This window comes from Corythoichthys intestinalis, chromosome 5 (assembly GCF_030265065.1).
Source record: "Corythoichthys intestinalis isolate RoL2023-P3 chromosome 5, ASM3026506v1, whole genome shotgun sequence".
Lineage (NCBI taxonomy): Eukaryota > Metazoa > Chordata > Actinopteri > Syngnathiformes > Syngnathidae > Corythoichthys > Corythoichthys intestinalis.
This window is the reverse complement of record NC_080399.1, coordinates 38,515,328-38,531,555: the sequence shown is the minus strand read 5'-3', so window position 1 is coordinate 38,531,555 and position 16,228 is coordinate 38,515,328. Positions and strand designations below refer to the sequence as shown.

Genomic DNA, 16,228 nt, shown 5'->3' with positions numbered 1-16,228 from the left:
TCGTTGAATGATCACAATGGGAGTATGTCATACTCCCATGTGATATATTAAAACTGTTTTGACCAATCGGACACTCAGATCTCCATTCTGTGTCAAGCAGCTGAACAGGACATGTTAAAGAAGAAAAAAAAGAAAAAAAATGTTCTTGATTCAAGAACAGATTTTGTTCTAAACATTATTTGAAAGCATCTTTTTCTTGATTTAGGTGAAAAATGTCCGACTTTTAGATGTATAGGTTTACTAAGAACAAATGGTAATATTCACTAAAAGTAAGTGGGAGAATCTGACGCATTAATCTGTTAACCAGCCTTTAAAATTTAAGATGAAAATTATTCGACTACATTTAAGAAAAATGATCAGATTAAGACGTTATACTGTAAATTTGCAGAGTGAAAGTTAGTATAGGTTAATACAAATTCATTTTGCATCAAATATCAAGACTATCAATTAATTCGGTTCTTATTAGAAAGAAATGTAGCCCTGACTGCCTTTCACCCTATCTGTTTAGCAGGGGTGAAAGTGGGCCAGAACAGTCAGGAACGCAGTTCCGGTATAAGATTCAGGGCCGGAACGCAGTTCCGGTATAAGATGGTTTGATTCGGAAAATATGACAGCAACTGTCAAAACGCCATATTAAAAAAATATACACAAAGCTGCCACACATGCATTTCAGATCCAAGAAGAAGACAGTCTACCAACATCAGATTTACATACACAAGTGTTAACAGCAAGCATAATAAAGTGCTTGTGTAGCGTAATCAATTTCCACCGTTATTTATTATTGATTTTATTCCACGGACGGCATGGAGGTTTCCCCAGCTGCTGTAGTTATCTGAGTCTGACGATGACGAGTCACGTCAATGTGCGAATGCACGCAGCAAAGCAAAACACCTGGACTCATTTATCCGTTCAATTGGCTGACATACTGACATGTGATCACCAGAGATAGTTAGCTCTGATTGGTTCAAATTTGCATGTTTTCTAAAGCAGCCCAAAAAAAGGGGGACAATGCAAAAGAAAATGGATCAAATCTTTAAGAGCAAGAAAAGAGTTAAGGAGGTTTATCAATCATATTTAGTTTTATTTGTTCTGTTGGGGAGGTTCAGAACATCTTAGCTGTCAATGTGCACTTTGGACTTATATTTAATCATTTATGTTGGCTACTTATTTGTTTCATTATGATTTAAAAAAGTCAATATTTGCTTGATCTTCAAAATATATATTCCATTTATGTACTTATTTTTCTGAATGTACATGTTACTTATGTCTTTATGTTTACAAAACACAACAAAAAGTAAATGTTTACATTATCTTCAGTATGTGAGGAAATGAGGGAAAATAAAAATTAGGAGATAGAAGTTGGGGTTATGCTGTAGCTGTTTTAGTTTTATTTTGCAAATCATTGAAATACAATTACAATACAATTTTGAATGAAAATCAATTTTTGTATGTGTGCAACCAAAACAGTTTTCTTTGCATTTCAGTAGTTTTGACCCCCCCCCCCCCCACACACACACACACACACACCACCAACACCCAAAAATTAATAAATAAATAAAATTTCTGGCTCCATGGCGACCTTCATGTCGGGGAGTTCCGGCAAGAAATTCCAACCACTTTCACCCCTGCTGTTTAGTCTTATGAATGTAAAAGGAGTAATAATAATTTACCGTATAATTTGCAGAGGGGACCATCCAAAAGTGTCGTGCGTACGTAATACCGAAATTAGCTTAGAACTTTGGGTTACCATGAACAGGGCCATATCCCTCCGCGCCATATTGTCCGTCAGCTCGTCGTGTTTATGCATTACCTCTATGTAAATTCCTCCTATTATGGTGTGTTTTTCTGCTCGTTAACATTAATAATCAAAATGGTGAAGGCGTGTGTGGCGGTTGGTTGCAGTAACAGAGAAGATAGACGAGAGTCTTGAAGTTTTACCGTATTCCGAGAGACCCAGAGAGGAGAGCAAGATGGACTGCTGCAATTCGACGAGAAAACTGGGCACCAAACGATCAGCACAGATTATGTAGTAGTCATTTTATACCTGGTAAGATGCATTTAATATATATTTAGAGGGTTTGGGGCTGACAACCACAATTAAGATCATTGCGAGACTAATCGCCGACAACATACAGTTTCAAATTCAAGATGCTTATTTCTTCCGCCATCATTACATTTTGAATAATATTTAGCTGGTACCAAGTGAAAGAAGCTGGCCTCGTCTACGGATCATCAGTTAAACAGGGGTGTCCAAACCTTTTGCAAAGCGGGCCAGATTTGGTGTGGTAAAAACGTGGGGGGCTACCTTGGCTGATTTACGTAGAACAATATATTTAAACAATTTTTAGCAAGCCCTTCTGTGTGTCACATTTGCTTTATTATTATTATTATTTTTTCATCATTTCAACAATCTCGCCTTTGTGGCGTTCTCTTTCGACACTCGGGCTCTTGCGAATACTGCTGCTGTGAAATTAAACTAGCTTCAAGTTGCTATAATTTCTCGCTGTGTATCTTCCTTGTAATGTCGTACATGTCAGCGTGTCTTTGAAAACAGCGACTGTCCCCTTGCAAATGAGGCAGACACAGTTGTTGTGTATTGTATTGAAGAAATAGTCCCATATCCACCTATCCTTGCAGCGTCGGCCATCGCAGTCAACTTTTTTTTTTATTGATTGTCGCCATTTAAGAAAATTGAAAGTAAAGGGTCACACAGGGTAGTGTTGCTTAGAGTGCTGCTCTTAAAGTTTTTCAAAGTTTCGTGAGAATAGGCTGAGTTTCTGTGGACAAGATAGTTGTAGATATCAGGGTAGCAGATGTCAGGCAGAGACAGCGAAGACAGCGGGTCGAAAAATATCGATTTAGGCATCAAATATGGATCTGGCGAATGGATAGACTGCAGCTTTTCCACATAACGCCTTTTATGCAACGCATCCAATGAGTTTACAGCGTCTGAAAGCACCGGGGCTTTCAAGGAATTGCACTATGAATTGCACGACAAATTGAAACCATTGAGAATACGGATAAAAAATGACGGACAATATGGTGGCCGGAAACAGCGACACATCATTGTGTGACGTTGGTGAGTGGGGTCTATAAAAAGGTTCGCAACACTTCCATAGGGATTGTCATGATTTTACTTCCGGGTTTTCCGGGAAGTGGAGCCTCGGGTAGTTCCAAACATGGCTTCGACGAGGGCGGACTGCATTCATACGAATGGCTGGCTGTCAAGTATATTCGGAGGTAAGTTGATGATAAAAATGGTCCCTTTTGAATTTTCAACAGTAAGGCGCTTCATGATGTATATGTTGAGCTTTATTTGTATGTGCGTGGCGTAATTATACATATATTTTATCTTAGTGACAAGCGATTTTCTCCTACTTTGTAAGCTGACTCTGCTAATTGGGAATGTCTCGCCAGGGATAAATTCATTAAGTCGCTACCTCTTTTAAATTGTCATCTCTTTCAGGGGCCTTTTGTGATATTCACACTCATCTATATTTGTGAGTATTGGTTGACAACTGGCTTTCATGTGCTTATTAACTCGATTTTGAAAGCTTTGAACTAAGGTATCACCCTCATGGAAGAGTGCCTAGTCAATGCATGACAACCTGTATTCTTTACACCAAAATGTTTGACATATTTAAGAGATGTGTATAGATTGTAAAGTGATATCAACAAATAATAGACAGAAATGTATAATGGAAAACAAATTTAATATTTTTTTAGGTCACATTTTCATGATACGCTTCTGTTGGGATCTGCTTCTGGTGCCTGCTGGCTGTGGGCACGAAGCCCACTTTTTCAAACAGCAAAAAACATATTAAAAAGGCCTTTTATTTGATGTTTTGACAGCTGACAATTGCCATTTCTGCTGCTCTTGTTCTTTGGGGAAACCATGCTGCACAACCAACCATCACAGGCCACTGCGCTATAAAATGTTAGGTGTAAACAATGAACCATGACACCAATTTCACCAATTGTTCAATAAAAAATATGATTTTCTTTATCAAAGGGTAATAAATTGTTATTTTTATACATTACACCATGTTACAGAAAATAATAAAACTTTGTTCCTGTTATGTAATCATTTTATTTGGGTTGCTTGGGTCCAAACTAAATGAAAAATGCCTCTAAAAAGGTACAGGTTTGGTTTTGCTAAAATTATAGGCTATATTCAAAATTTGAGTTAAAGCGGGAAATATTTGTTAAATGTAATTTCTTTGTGTTTCAGGTCAAACTGCCTATAAAATAAGAAGGAATATGTACATACACACACACACACATATATAAGCATTAGAAATTACAAGACTAAAGAAAAGTGGAAAATAGAATTTAAAAGTCGTGACCTCAAACTTTTTGGGAAAGAAAAGTGTTTTTATATGTCAAATCGACAAAACAAACTAGGATGTGCCATTTAGAACTTGGGAAAAAAAATATGTTATACATGGTGTATATATTACCACAGGTAGGTGAATTAAGGAAATCTAGACATTCTCTGGAAAAACCGTATTCTTGTTGTGAAAAAAGAAAAACCAAAATCATTTTGCATTTTAATGTAAAAGTCGACTTCCCGTGCTAATGCTAAGACAAACATGAAACTCACTCCACATGGGAAAGTTCCCTTCTGCGCAGGGGCGCTGCCAGGGATTTTGAGCCCCATGAAAAGATATCACTTTGGGCCCCACCAACAGTGCCGGGGAACACACACACATTTAGAGTATCAACTTCGTAATTTTCTGCATTCTGGTGAATCTTCACACACTAATTTGTGCATTTTCTGCATTAATTTAAGAGGAAAATATACCTATCTAAACATATAGTATATGGAGCAATAATGAATAGACTGATATCATATATAAGAAATGTACTGAAGGCCATCTTTTACAATCTAAATATATTTTTATTAGAAATAGTCTCAAAGTAAATACCATAATGAATGACTTAATGTAATTAAATGAATTAATGTAAATGTAATGTTTTGTTTTAACTTACTACAGTATACATTACATTATACAGTATACATTACAACTGTTTTAGTATGACGAGATTGCTAACGGTTTGCCTGCTGTACAGATTAAATGTAAGCTAAAAGTGGAGCAAACACTAGCTAGCAAACAATTACAGTATTTCATTATGGAGTAGGCTTAGCCTCATCTGTAAACTCGCGATCTCCACAGTAGGCTACAGCTCCGAAGCGATGTCCCTTGTTAACAAACTATATTCAATTGATGACAAACTAAATTCAATAAATTCTTGACAAAATGCATTCAAGCCGATTTTAAAAAAGAACATTTTCACACCAACTAACATTTGTAGGATACCAAAAAATGCCATCCGTATTTGAAATTCATGTTTTTGAATAGGGAAATGTCGCTCATTGAGTCATTTACTGGTGTAAATGCTCACCACTGCTCCTGGTCTGATCGAAGGAAGGGCGGACCAAACCATTTAATGAAACTACGGGGGGATGGGAATACATATGCTCTCTGGGTCATTACTTTTTGCCAAAAACAAAACAAGAAAAAGAAACCCTTCGTTTTATTCCTAATAAAATTATGATGATTAATATTTAAATTTGCAAACAATTACCTAATGTTCTAATTTTCTTTGTGGGCCCCCATTAGGGCATAGGCCCTTAGAATCAGTATCACTTTTCACCCCTATACGGCACCCCTGCTTCTGCGTAATAGTTTACATAGTTTTTAGTTGTCGCCTTACCTCTTCAAATGTAAAACTAGCATTAAAATATATGGCGGAAAACACAGACAAAACTGAAAAGTTTCTGCTCTTGCACTTCTCTTTAAAAGAAACTGCTGTATTTTAAGCCAAAACAACTTGTGTTTGGTTGAACAATATGTCTATATGCTGTCATAGCAGATTCATGGCGGATTAAGCCCCCGAACTATTTTTAATTTGCCCGTTTTACCCTGAAAACCGCCATTTGCAGACGTCGCGCAACTGTTTTTGTTTCAGCCCAGCCATGAAAACAAGGGTAATTCTATTTATTATTCAAAATGCCTGTTATTTTTTAGCTTAGAATCATTAATTGATGTGTAATATTTTGTTTAAAAAAAAAAAAAGAATCTATTCACGCGCATATTTTCTACTTTTAGACAAATTACGTCACAATGAAAAAAATGGCATCTGTAAAAAAGTCACGGATATATACCTCATAACTAGCTCTAAATTGTATTTTTTGGTTACTGTCACATTTTTCCGATATGTTAGATAATAAATAATCGATCCAATCGATCCAAACAAAGAAAAAAACAAAAAAGTTTAACCATGTAGTGGCCAGACATAGAAAAACTTTTTTTTTTTAAAAATTCAATCACTTATATGGTGTTGTAGGAGGCCTTTGAAAATGAAAATGAAGTGTTTGCAAAAAAAAATGGTTTCATAAAGTTTTATGAGAACGTTGTAATCTTACAACGCTGGCTAAATGGGGTAGCAGGATTTCCTGACTCTAACCCTAGTTGTACTCAGTGTCAAATCAGAAAGATACAAATGTTTATATCTCAGTAAAAAAAAAAAAAAAACTATGGGTTAATTCGCACTGGTTGATTGCTTGTTACATAGCCCCAGAACAGTACATAATATTAATAATAATTTCAACAGGAGTCATATTTTTACAAATAGCATATTTATTTAGAAACATCACATCAGCAACAGGTGCAAGCCGTTTGTCTCCCAGTACATTCGCACTCCAGCCATTTGTACCAGGCCCATCTTAAGATACATGCCCATCATTCGTTCTATTTCTTCTTTGTTGGTGTTTATGGGTCTTCCATGTGTTTGAAGGCTATACTCATTTGTGTTTATTGTGAGTGACTCAATCATGTCTTCAGACACAAATTATCGGAAGCATTCCAATGGTGTGTCGAGGGAATGAACATCTTTTGTGAGCGGTGGGCCAGAAATATCCAAATCACAGCTGATGAAAACTTTTTTCTGCCGGCGATATCTGTCTAGGGGCATGGCATGTTTGGCTGGTTGGGGCCCAATGCCCTCATTGGCTGGGCAGTCAGTGGGTGGGTGGTTTCCTTTGTCCACTTCTTCGTGGGTTTCGTCATCTGACTCTTCATGAGCTTCATCAAAGTCTATGTCCACATCACTCTCTTCATTTTGGACAGCGTCGATGACCTCCTGCGCAGTGTAGAAGGTTTTTCTCCTTGCTGAAGACATTCTGAAATGACAAAAACTAAATGGAAATAACATTGGTACATGCATGGGCGGGGGACAAAGTAACCTATTTACACATCTCACTAGTCAAACAATACTGTCTGGCCAACCTATTGTGCTCTGATTATCAGGTGACAATGTTCAAGAATGTGAAACCATCATCCCAAAAGGATGGCATGTTGCATTTCTACAAAGATGATCATTTCTGCAATGGGAATGCATTTCCGAACGTTGTCACCTTTTCTTGGAACAATGCAACAGGCACCCTTCTGCATCCCCCCAGATCTAACTGCTTAGGCTATGAATCGAGCCAACATAATAGGCACATATATACAATCAGAATGAGAAACTGAACTATTGTACGTGATTACAATTATAAGCAGTAGAAAGAGGTATGCTATTGCAATATATTTCGGTAATACAGCTTCTTGTACAGTGGGTTCCAAATAGCACTGGTTTGGAAATTTAAAATAAATATAAAGCCTATATAATACAGTACAATATATCTGGAAAGTGTAAAAGATGTGTGTAATTTTAAAATATATTGTGAAAAATAGAAGGTCCCTGTCAAAATGTCTATTTAGGCTACACTTAGCCAGGTAACTTGTAAACCTACACCATGGCCATTTTGACTACCCAAGGGCCACAGTTGTAAGATTACAACATATATACAAGATGCTCTAATTTACATTTGATGAATGTATTTCACAATAATTGCATATGTACATGGTCTGGTAAGTGTAATGATTACCAAAAAAAGATATTAAAGGCATTATACTTACTTAAATCTGATAAATCCAGTCCAAGAAACCAAAGTGTTGTTGCACAGCCAAAGTTCTGCAGATTCTGAAAGTCCTGGAACTGTGGGCAGGGCTTATTTACAAATTTCCTATCCAGACCTATTGTGAGACTGAACGGTAGGACCCAATGATTATACTAATGAAAAAAGAAAAAAAAAAACATTTTAACCCTTCTTTACAAAAAAATAAAAATGTTGTAATTCTACAACGCTGGCCTCTACAGGGTTAAAAAGGTAAATATATGAAAATGAAAATCTCGACCACTCTAATGTCTGCGATTTCTGCATGGCGACCCTTGTTATATTACCATGTTTCACCCATAAAATCTCCCAAAAATCCAGCTTCGGCCATTCACAGCTGTCTCTTGACACTCGGTGATACATGCGACATGGAGTTTTTGGATCGAAACAAGGTAAGTATGCAAAAATATCTCGTTAATGTCATGGCGTCTGCAATTCTGCTCTCGTGTGCTCTCACCTCCAGATAGGGTTTTGCTGTTTAAAAAAACATTTATTTTTATTTTAATTGCCCTCCTGTCCAAATTTTTTCTTCCCCCAGAAAATTGAGATTTTAGCTTTCCAGTGATGTATTACACATGCATATCGGACAATTGTGAAATTTGGCCAAATTGGGGGTCTCAGAGCGGAACTTCAAGTTCCGCCATATGTTATAATGCAATGACATAATCAAACTAGTACTTAGATACGCGATTTTATCGATTTTCGCATAAATGTTGCAATTACCGCTGTCAGTTCCATTGAAAACCACTACAGCGCTGCTTGTGCTTGGAACTACCCACACCCTACAGGAACCACGTGACCACCTGCGGCGACATCAGAGAGAGTGGCAACTCTCTCTTTATACGGCTCTGACCAGGAAGTACAGTCGCCCCTTTTTTTTTTTTTTTTTTTTTTTTTTTTTTTTTTTTTTTTTTAAATTATTTTATTTATTTATTTTAACACTCGACATGTTTCTTCCGTCATAAGAAGCAGCTCCTGACACATGCGGGCAGCAGCGCGCATTGTGACGATCCAGGAAATGGAGGTGTTAACGTTCGGGCTGACATTTGTTCGACAGTAAGTACAGCAAAAGCTGCTACTCGTGGCTGTGTATTTGCTTCGCTGTTGACTTAGCTATGCGCTAGCTGACAAATCTTCCACTGGCGTGGACTTATATGATATCGCGACACACTTGTGTTTGAATCGCCACGCTGTAGTAAAGAATATAGCTTGACTTTATGGCATGTATGCACTGCATGTAGTTTATCAAAGTGGCCAGCAGAGGGGGTAATAAATTAACCGACCCGGTCCTCGCAAGTGATTGCAGTATCCACTTCCACTTTAAATAGACGACTGTGGTTTAAAAGCTGGTGGAAGCAGTTAGTTGAAGTTAACACGTTGCTTCAAGGAGGTAGGTTTGGTCTCAATATTGGTAAGGACGATATAACAGCATAAGCTACTTGTACACTTTTTGCTGGGGACAGGACATTAATAAGACCCAACAGATTGGATGAACGGCGGCCAGGGCGACATTTCCCACCAATAAGAACCTAAACACAGGTGTCAAACTGATTCCAGAAAGGACTAAGAGGGTGCAGGTTTGCTTTCCAACCAATGAAGGGGATACCTTTGTACAAATTAGATCTTTTACATGTGTAATCAGTTAATCATTGTCAGGTGCTGCTTGTTTCAGCAGAAAGTTCATTGGTTAAATTCTCTGCGCGGAATCGGTTGAAACGAAATCCAGCACCCACTTGTATGGAGTCACTTGGCCCTTTCTGGAATCGGTTTGACACCTGTGGGCTAAACCATTAATGCAAAATATATCTGTACCGACTTGTACTAACTTTTTCACTACAAATTTTACAGTATAACGTCTTAATCTGTTAATTTTTCTCAAATCTAGTCGAATAATTTGTTTCATCTGGTTTTGAGTTTTAAAGGCTAGTTAACAGATAAATGCGTCAGATTCTTCCACTTTCTTTTAGTATATATTACCATTTGTTCTTATTAAGCCCATACATCTAAAAGTCGGTCATTTTTCACCTAAATCATGAAAAAAATGCTTTCGAATAATGTTTAGAACACTTCTTGAATTAAGAACATTTCTGACCATTTTTAAAGATGAAATATACAAACTGTTTGTTTCAAATAAGTCTGTTATTTTCAGCTAGTAAAATTTACCTGAAGCACTGGCAGATAATTTTATTTCTAGTAGATTTACACTGAAAACAAAGGAATTTAAGATTTTTTTTTTTTTTTTTTCGCCTCAGTTTTAAGGATGTGGGTTTTGCAGTGCATATGTATTGGTTCAGGTGATACACCATTCGATTTTACCCTTTGTTTTCAAAAACTACAAAAGACACTATTTTGAAAACTTCCAGAACAAATGTCTGGATTTTATTAGCAAATTTAAATTGCATTATTTGAACACAAATTATATTAACATACACGAGAAATACAAGCTTGTTAATCATCTCTTAAGTATCCAGGAATGTGGGGGGGGGGGGGGGGGGGGATCTTATTACCGCTCAAAATTGTCTGTCTAAATAAATTAAATATAACCCATGTGAAAAAAAAAAAAAAAAAAATTCTTATTACCACTCAAAATTGTCTGTCTAAATAAATTAAATATAACCCCAAAAAAGTTGTTAGTCATGGAATAACAAAAATAAATAAAAATGGAGCCTTCCGTCAGGATAAACACTACTCTTTGTCCACAAGCACAGCCGAACTCAACAAAAAATGAAAGCTCCTTTGGACTACTGCTTTAAGACCACATAAGTAAAATGAAATGAAAAGTGGGGAGAAGGGGGTAAACCTTGGTTTACCACGTTTCTAACAGCTGCAGAGTTTACTATAGTTCTCACAGTTTAATTATCGTTAACATAGTGGAAAACACATATAGGAAGACACTTCTACAGTACTTAAGCAGCTTCCTACTCAAGTTTGCAGGTTCACACAGTATATCGTAATGGTAATGCCAACTCTATTACTTACAGTGGCTGCTGGCCGAAAAAAAAACTTCTAATACCCTCCTCTTCAAAGCGGGCAGAGGAAGGCATGTCGACATGCAATGTAATCCTGAACTGTGAGAGTGTCCATGTGTGTGTGTGTGTGTGGGGGGGGGGGGGGGGTCCATCAGCCAATCAAATGTGCGTTTGAGGGAAAAAAATGGAGCGGCTCATTCAGTCAGTGAAAAAGGAGTAAATGTAAGTCTGAACATAATGAAAATAAATCATTTAATAATGGTAGGGTCAATTCTATCATTACAACATATGGGAAGTCAATCTAAATGACCTCTTTAACTCAACACATTATATAATGCAAATAAGGTTGATTAAAAGTTTGTGGGGACAATTTGAGCATCCTGAAAAGTTGCGTGTTTTATGTCCATACCGTCCCTATGCAAACCTACGCCCTTGCATTGCTTTAAATAATTTGTATGTGACCCCCTCGCCAAAAATATATATATATACATACACATATACAAGACTGCTGTCTTTCGCACGTGTTTTACTTTTCCTGTGTGGATATGTTAGTTGAAATAATTTTATTTTTTTACAGTGGAGAAACCCAGTACAATAAAGAAGGCCTGCTACAAGGTATGGTGTCATGTAATTATATAATAAACCATTGTGAAGGAAGCTTCTTTGTCTTCTTTCGAGACATTTCATCGTGTTTCATTAATTTTGAATACAGGCCAGGCCATAGACTGCCCACTGTCTGAGGTTGGACTGCAACAGGCTGAGGCAGCAGGTCGCTACCTGAAAGATGTCAAGTTCTCCAACCTGTTTGTCAGTGACATGCTGAGAGCGCGACAGGTTGGGTGTTTTATGTTAAGGAGAGGTTGAAGGTTTGAATAGAACAAGCAGAATCGAAAAAGGACAGGTGGATAATTATGGTTCTTTTCTAGACTGCTGAAACCATTGTGAAGCACAATAGTAGTTGTGCTGGTCTACAGCTGATCTGTGACCCTCTACTTAAGGAGAAGGTCAGTCGAACAAATCGTCTCTAATACACATGCACAAGGTATCTCATTTTTGGAAAAATCATGTAAAATGACCCCTTGCTTTTTGTTGTTTTTAGAGCTTTGGGATAGCCGAGGGGAAGCGATTACAAGATGCAAAAGATATGGCCAAGGCCGCTGGTCAGTCATTGGCTGTCTTCACTCCTCCGCAAGGAGAAACTCCAGAGCAGGTAATAATTCAACTTTAGAACACTCTATATACAAAATAATAATTTGGCTTCAGATTGCTCATAAAATCTCAACATAGTGTGAATGAAGTAATGTATTCTTTATATCATGCAACAAATCTTTGATATCTGTCAAAATTGTATCATACAAGTCGTCTAATTTGATTTGTAAAATGCATATGCTCACAAAATCAAAACAGTTGTTAATTCTCGATTGATTCATTGTGATAGTAGGGAAAAAATTAAGACTAGTTATTCTTTATGTATCAGAAGTATGTAGAGTAGCCCAAAAAAATTTACTCAAGTAGGAGTAGCGTTACTTCAAAATAATATTACTCAAGTAAAGGTAAAATTAGTCATCCAAAAATGTGCTTAGGTACAAGTAAAAAAAAAAAAAAAGCGGTGAAAAAAATACTCAAGTAACGAGTAACTGCTTACAATAGATTTTTTTCCTTCTAAATAAAGGTATATATTTTTTCTTAGCACTTAATCTATTTGAACTGTTATTGTTATACTGTACTATAACCACTTTCATAACCACATTAAGCCAGAGAAACAAAAAAAATAAATGAATTTCGACAAGCGAAAAAAAATACATAAATGAAGCATCATTTGTTGAAAGAGCATGAGTGCCGTCCAGTGAAGAAAACATTTTCAATTATTAAATTAAAAGGCTCATTTCCTGTTTTCCGCTGTCAATCGGTGCCAAATAAAAACTGGAAGAGAGTTTAAATCTAATATGAAGAATAAAGAGCAAAAATGTAACAACTCTTGTGTAGCCCAAAGTAGCGGAGTAAGAGTTGGGTTTTTTTCTTCACAAATCTACTCATGTAAAAGTAAAAAATTATGGCTTAGTAAAACTATTCTTAGAGGTACATTTTTCTCAAAAAGTTACTCAAGTAAATGTAACAATAAATATAAGGCGTTAATAACCACCTGTGGTATGTATTGTATTTAATACGCAGTTTGCACAAAATTCCAGTTTAAATGACGGTTTTACTTTATTTTTGTATCCCTATCCTCCTGCTTTTGAGTTTTATTGTGTAAAAAAAAAAGTCAAAAGGATCAGTAAAATTAAGCATTCTACTGGAAACAACCTTGATCTTTAATCAATCAAAATTCTTAAATATGGTTCTTATACTTAACATTTTACATTTTCTAGCTCAGGATAAGAATCATTTTGTAAATGGGCATCCTTATAGTAAAAAAAGTGTGTATTTTGTGGCCATATTTTATTGATTTGCAGAGTCTTAAATAGTCTAAATATTTACCCCTCTTATTCACACAGTCTTTATTATTTTTTAACATGATACTAACTCTTAACTTATTACACATACAATTACAAAATAGTGACCTGTCTTTTTGCTCTGCCCTGCTCAAGCGATGAAATTACACTTGTGGGAAAAGCAGGCCACTAGAGGGCGGCACATATAAGGACAAACATAAAGAGCTTGGAAATGCAGGGGTTCTGTACATCCTCATGCCTAGATGACATCAAAGTACATCCTCCTTACTGTTTAGAGTGGCTCTGATTAAAAAGTCATCACTGACTTGTATTCAGGCATGGTTCTATTCCAGAAATGTGTCTCCTCTAGTTTCCAGAGTTGAATCGGCTCCATTCCAGCATGAGACAGCACATAACGATGATGAGTACGGCAGCCAAAGATAGATTGGAGGCTTATAATCAGCACCTGTCTGATTCATAGTTGCCTGTTGTTGCATCAGGATTCCACACAAATTGACAAGCGGGCGTTTACTGTCTTCAGGTCAAGCAGCGCGTCAAAGATTTTTGGCTCAAAATGGTCCAACAAGTCGGATGCGAACACTGGCCGGAGAGAGGCCAAGACGAGCGTTCTTCAGCGGACGAGCTTCCAGTCCACGCCTTGGTGGTCACCCACGGGGCCTACTTGTGTGTGACCATGCGTTACTTGGTGGACGATTTAATGTGCCCTGTGCCCGAGGGCTGTAGCAGAGCAGGCATGTTCTCTCTGAGTCCTAACGCGGGTGTCAGTCGCTTTGTGCTCACCTTGACCAAAGAGGCCGACCAGACTTTTAAAGTGTTAAGTATTCGGTGCTTGTTTGTCAACAGAGGAGATCATGTGCAAATATAGTCGATGGCTATGGCGTAAGAACACGGTCAAAGACATGAATGACTATGCATTTGTAATTATATTATGCTGTCATTGCTTGAGTCTGGGTGTCAAGATGGCAACTGAAATCTGAACACAATGCCAATATGTACTCGCATTCAAAAATTTTGAACAAAAAAATCTTATATTCACAAAAACTACTACTGACCTATTTTTTTCTCCAACTCAAATATTGACAGCATAATATAAATGCCCTTTTATGCATATATCTTTTGGACAGCACTCTATAAATAGTCACATGATATCTTGACACTAAATTGATACATGGTGTGAAAATTACAATTTAGTAATACCGTTATGGCTCATCCCTTTTGACTGGGAGGGTTGGCAGTTATCTTAACCATTTAATGCAGTATGGACATTAATGACATCAGTGGCACTGAAACATGATCATCCACAGCACTTGACATGTATAAGCACCATAATTCATACCGCAAATGTCATTGTGAAATGAGACTCTCTTCCTCTTGAATAAGTTACATCCATCATCTGCCGCTTAATGAATAAATATACCTTAATGTATGGCTTGGTGTCTGGCACCTGACGTGAATGGCAGCATGCGCACTGTCTGATCCAGATACTGTAGATTTAAACTGATTTAATTTTTTTTTTTTTTTTAGCCAACAATTTTTTAAAATAAACAATTGCTAATAAAGATGGATTTTCAATCCGCAAGACAAACATTACCACATCTTCGCTCAGGTTTAAAGTTTAACTGACGAAAGGAGGTTAAAGGACAACTACGTGCTGAATGAAACTTTTTTTTTTTTTTTTTTTTTTTTTTAATAGATGTCAAAGGGTTGTCTTGTTTAGTTCTTCTAGCCAAGAACTCTGGAATGAAATGGAGAAAAACCTATAGGCATAATATTTGCAACACAACGCTTAATTTTTTTGATAGTTTTAGTAACATCTGAAAGGTGCCTTCCTACTAATAAAAAAAATGAAACAATAGAAATACTTTTGTTTCAAAAATTTATTTACAAAAAATTATCGGTGTGTTAACAGCAAGCACCCATCAAAGGATGATGGGTTGTCTTGGCTTGATATATTGTCACGCGATGAGCGTGGTTCTGATGAACTACAACTCTTCTGATGGTCTAATCAGCCGCGTCATCATTTCTATCTTTGAATCTAAATGATCAAAAGAGAGATCTTTGTGGCACTCTTGAAACATTGATGAGCGGCAGCAACATTTCAACTGCCAGATATACAGAGCATCACCATTTTCTCATCTCCCTTCCTCTTGTTCTGACTGAATGCAAAAGAGATCCAATGCTGTCATTCAATGGCCGTACCTCATCATTCTAGTACCCGGTATACATTAAAAAAAATAATAATTACCGGTAAATGATAATGTTGGATCTCCAAATTTGCATTGGAGTTCATTCATTTGTACCTCACTTTCACTGAAAGAGTTTAAAAAAAACAAAAACAAACAAACAAAAAAAAAAAAACAATAGGCCTACTAGACTAAAAGATTTGGAACTTTTATCCATGCAACGGATTATTCCATTATTTACGACATGAACAATAGTTTTGACAAGAGTCTATCACTCCTGATACTTGACCACAAATGTTCTAGAGCACATTCTTTCCCCGTTTACAAGGTCAGTCTTGTTCCGCTATGTTAGCCTTGACCGGACTCACCGGCCCGTTGGCGTGCAACACCTTTAGAGGGTCATCACAGGAGGAGATGGTCTCTTTCGACACTGCTCCTGTCTGATCTGGTTCCGGCTCTGGCTGCCCGTGCTCCGAATCTTTACGGTCCATTACTGAATGAGAGGGAACCGACTCAGATCGTAACGGGTCGGATGGGTTCACCTCCTCACTCCTTCTAGCTCGCCTCCCCAAAGGGGCCAACAAGTGCTTTTGCGAGACTGATGGCACAACTGCAAGAAAT

The 16,228-nt window shown here is 37.1% G+C and overlaps 2 protein-coding genes across 4 annotated transcripts in view; one reads left to right on the top strand and one right to left on the bottom strand.

Annotated features, from left to right (window-relative positions):
• Positions 1-1,560: 1,560 nt before the first annotated feature.
• fgf6a (fibroblast growth factor 6a) overlaps positions 1,561-16,228 on the bottom strand; it is a 36,543-nt gene continuing 21,875 nt past the window's right edge. Inside the window, exons 5-6 of one of the 3 annotated variants that reach the window (XR_009063352.1) lie at positions 7,965-16,217; positions 1,562-7,201 (exon numbers count right to left, since the gene is read on the bottom strand). The gene's annotated coding sequence lies outside the window, so the exon portion shown is untranslated. Of the gene's footprint in view, positions 16,218-16,228 lie in introns of all 3 variants that reach the window. The other 2 variants (XR_009063353.1, XR_009063351.1) reach the window with 2 other exon arrangements.
• tigara (TP53 induced glycolysis regulatory phosphatase a) lies at positions 8,909-15,875 on the top strand. The gene is made up of 6 exons (XM_057837902.1): positions 8,909-9,058; positions 11,549-11,586; positions 11,684-11,805; positions 11,898-11,975; positions 12,071-12,181; positions 13,945-15,875. The coding sequence occupies exons 1-6, from the start codon at positions 8,985-8,987 to the stop codon at positions 14,287-14,289; spliced, it is 768 nt and encodes a 255-aa protein (XP_057693885.1). The 5' UTR covers positions 8,909-8,984; the 3' UTR covers positions 14,290-15,875.

Coding starts and splice junctions, on each gene's coding strand:
- tigara (XM_057837902.1), top strand. CDS start 8,985: ATGCGGGCAGCAGCGCGCATTGTGACGATCCAGGAAATGGAGGTGTTA. Junction 11,976..12,070: donor ACCCTCTACTTAAGGAGAAG/GTCAGTCGAACA, acceptor TGTTGTTTTTAG/AGCTTTGGGATAGCCGAGGG. Junction 12,182..13,944: donor AAGGAGAAACTCCAGAGCAG/GTAATAATTCAA, acceptor TACTGTCTTCAG/GTCAAGCAGCGCGTCAAAGA.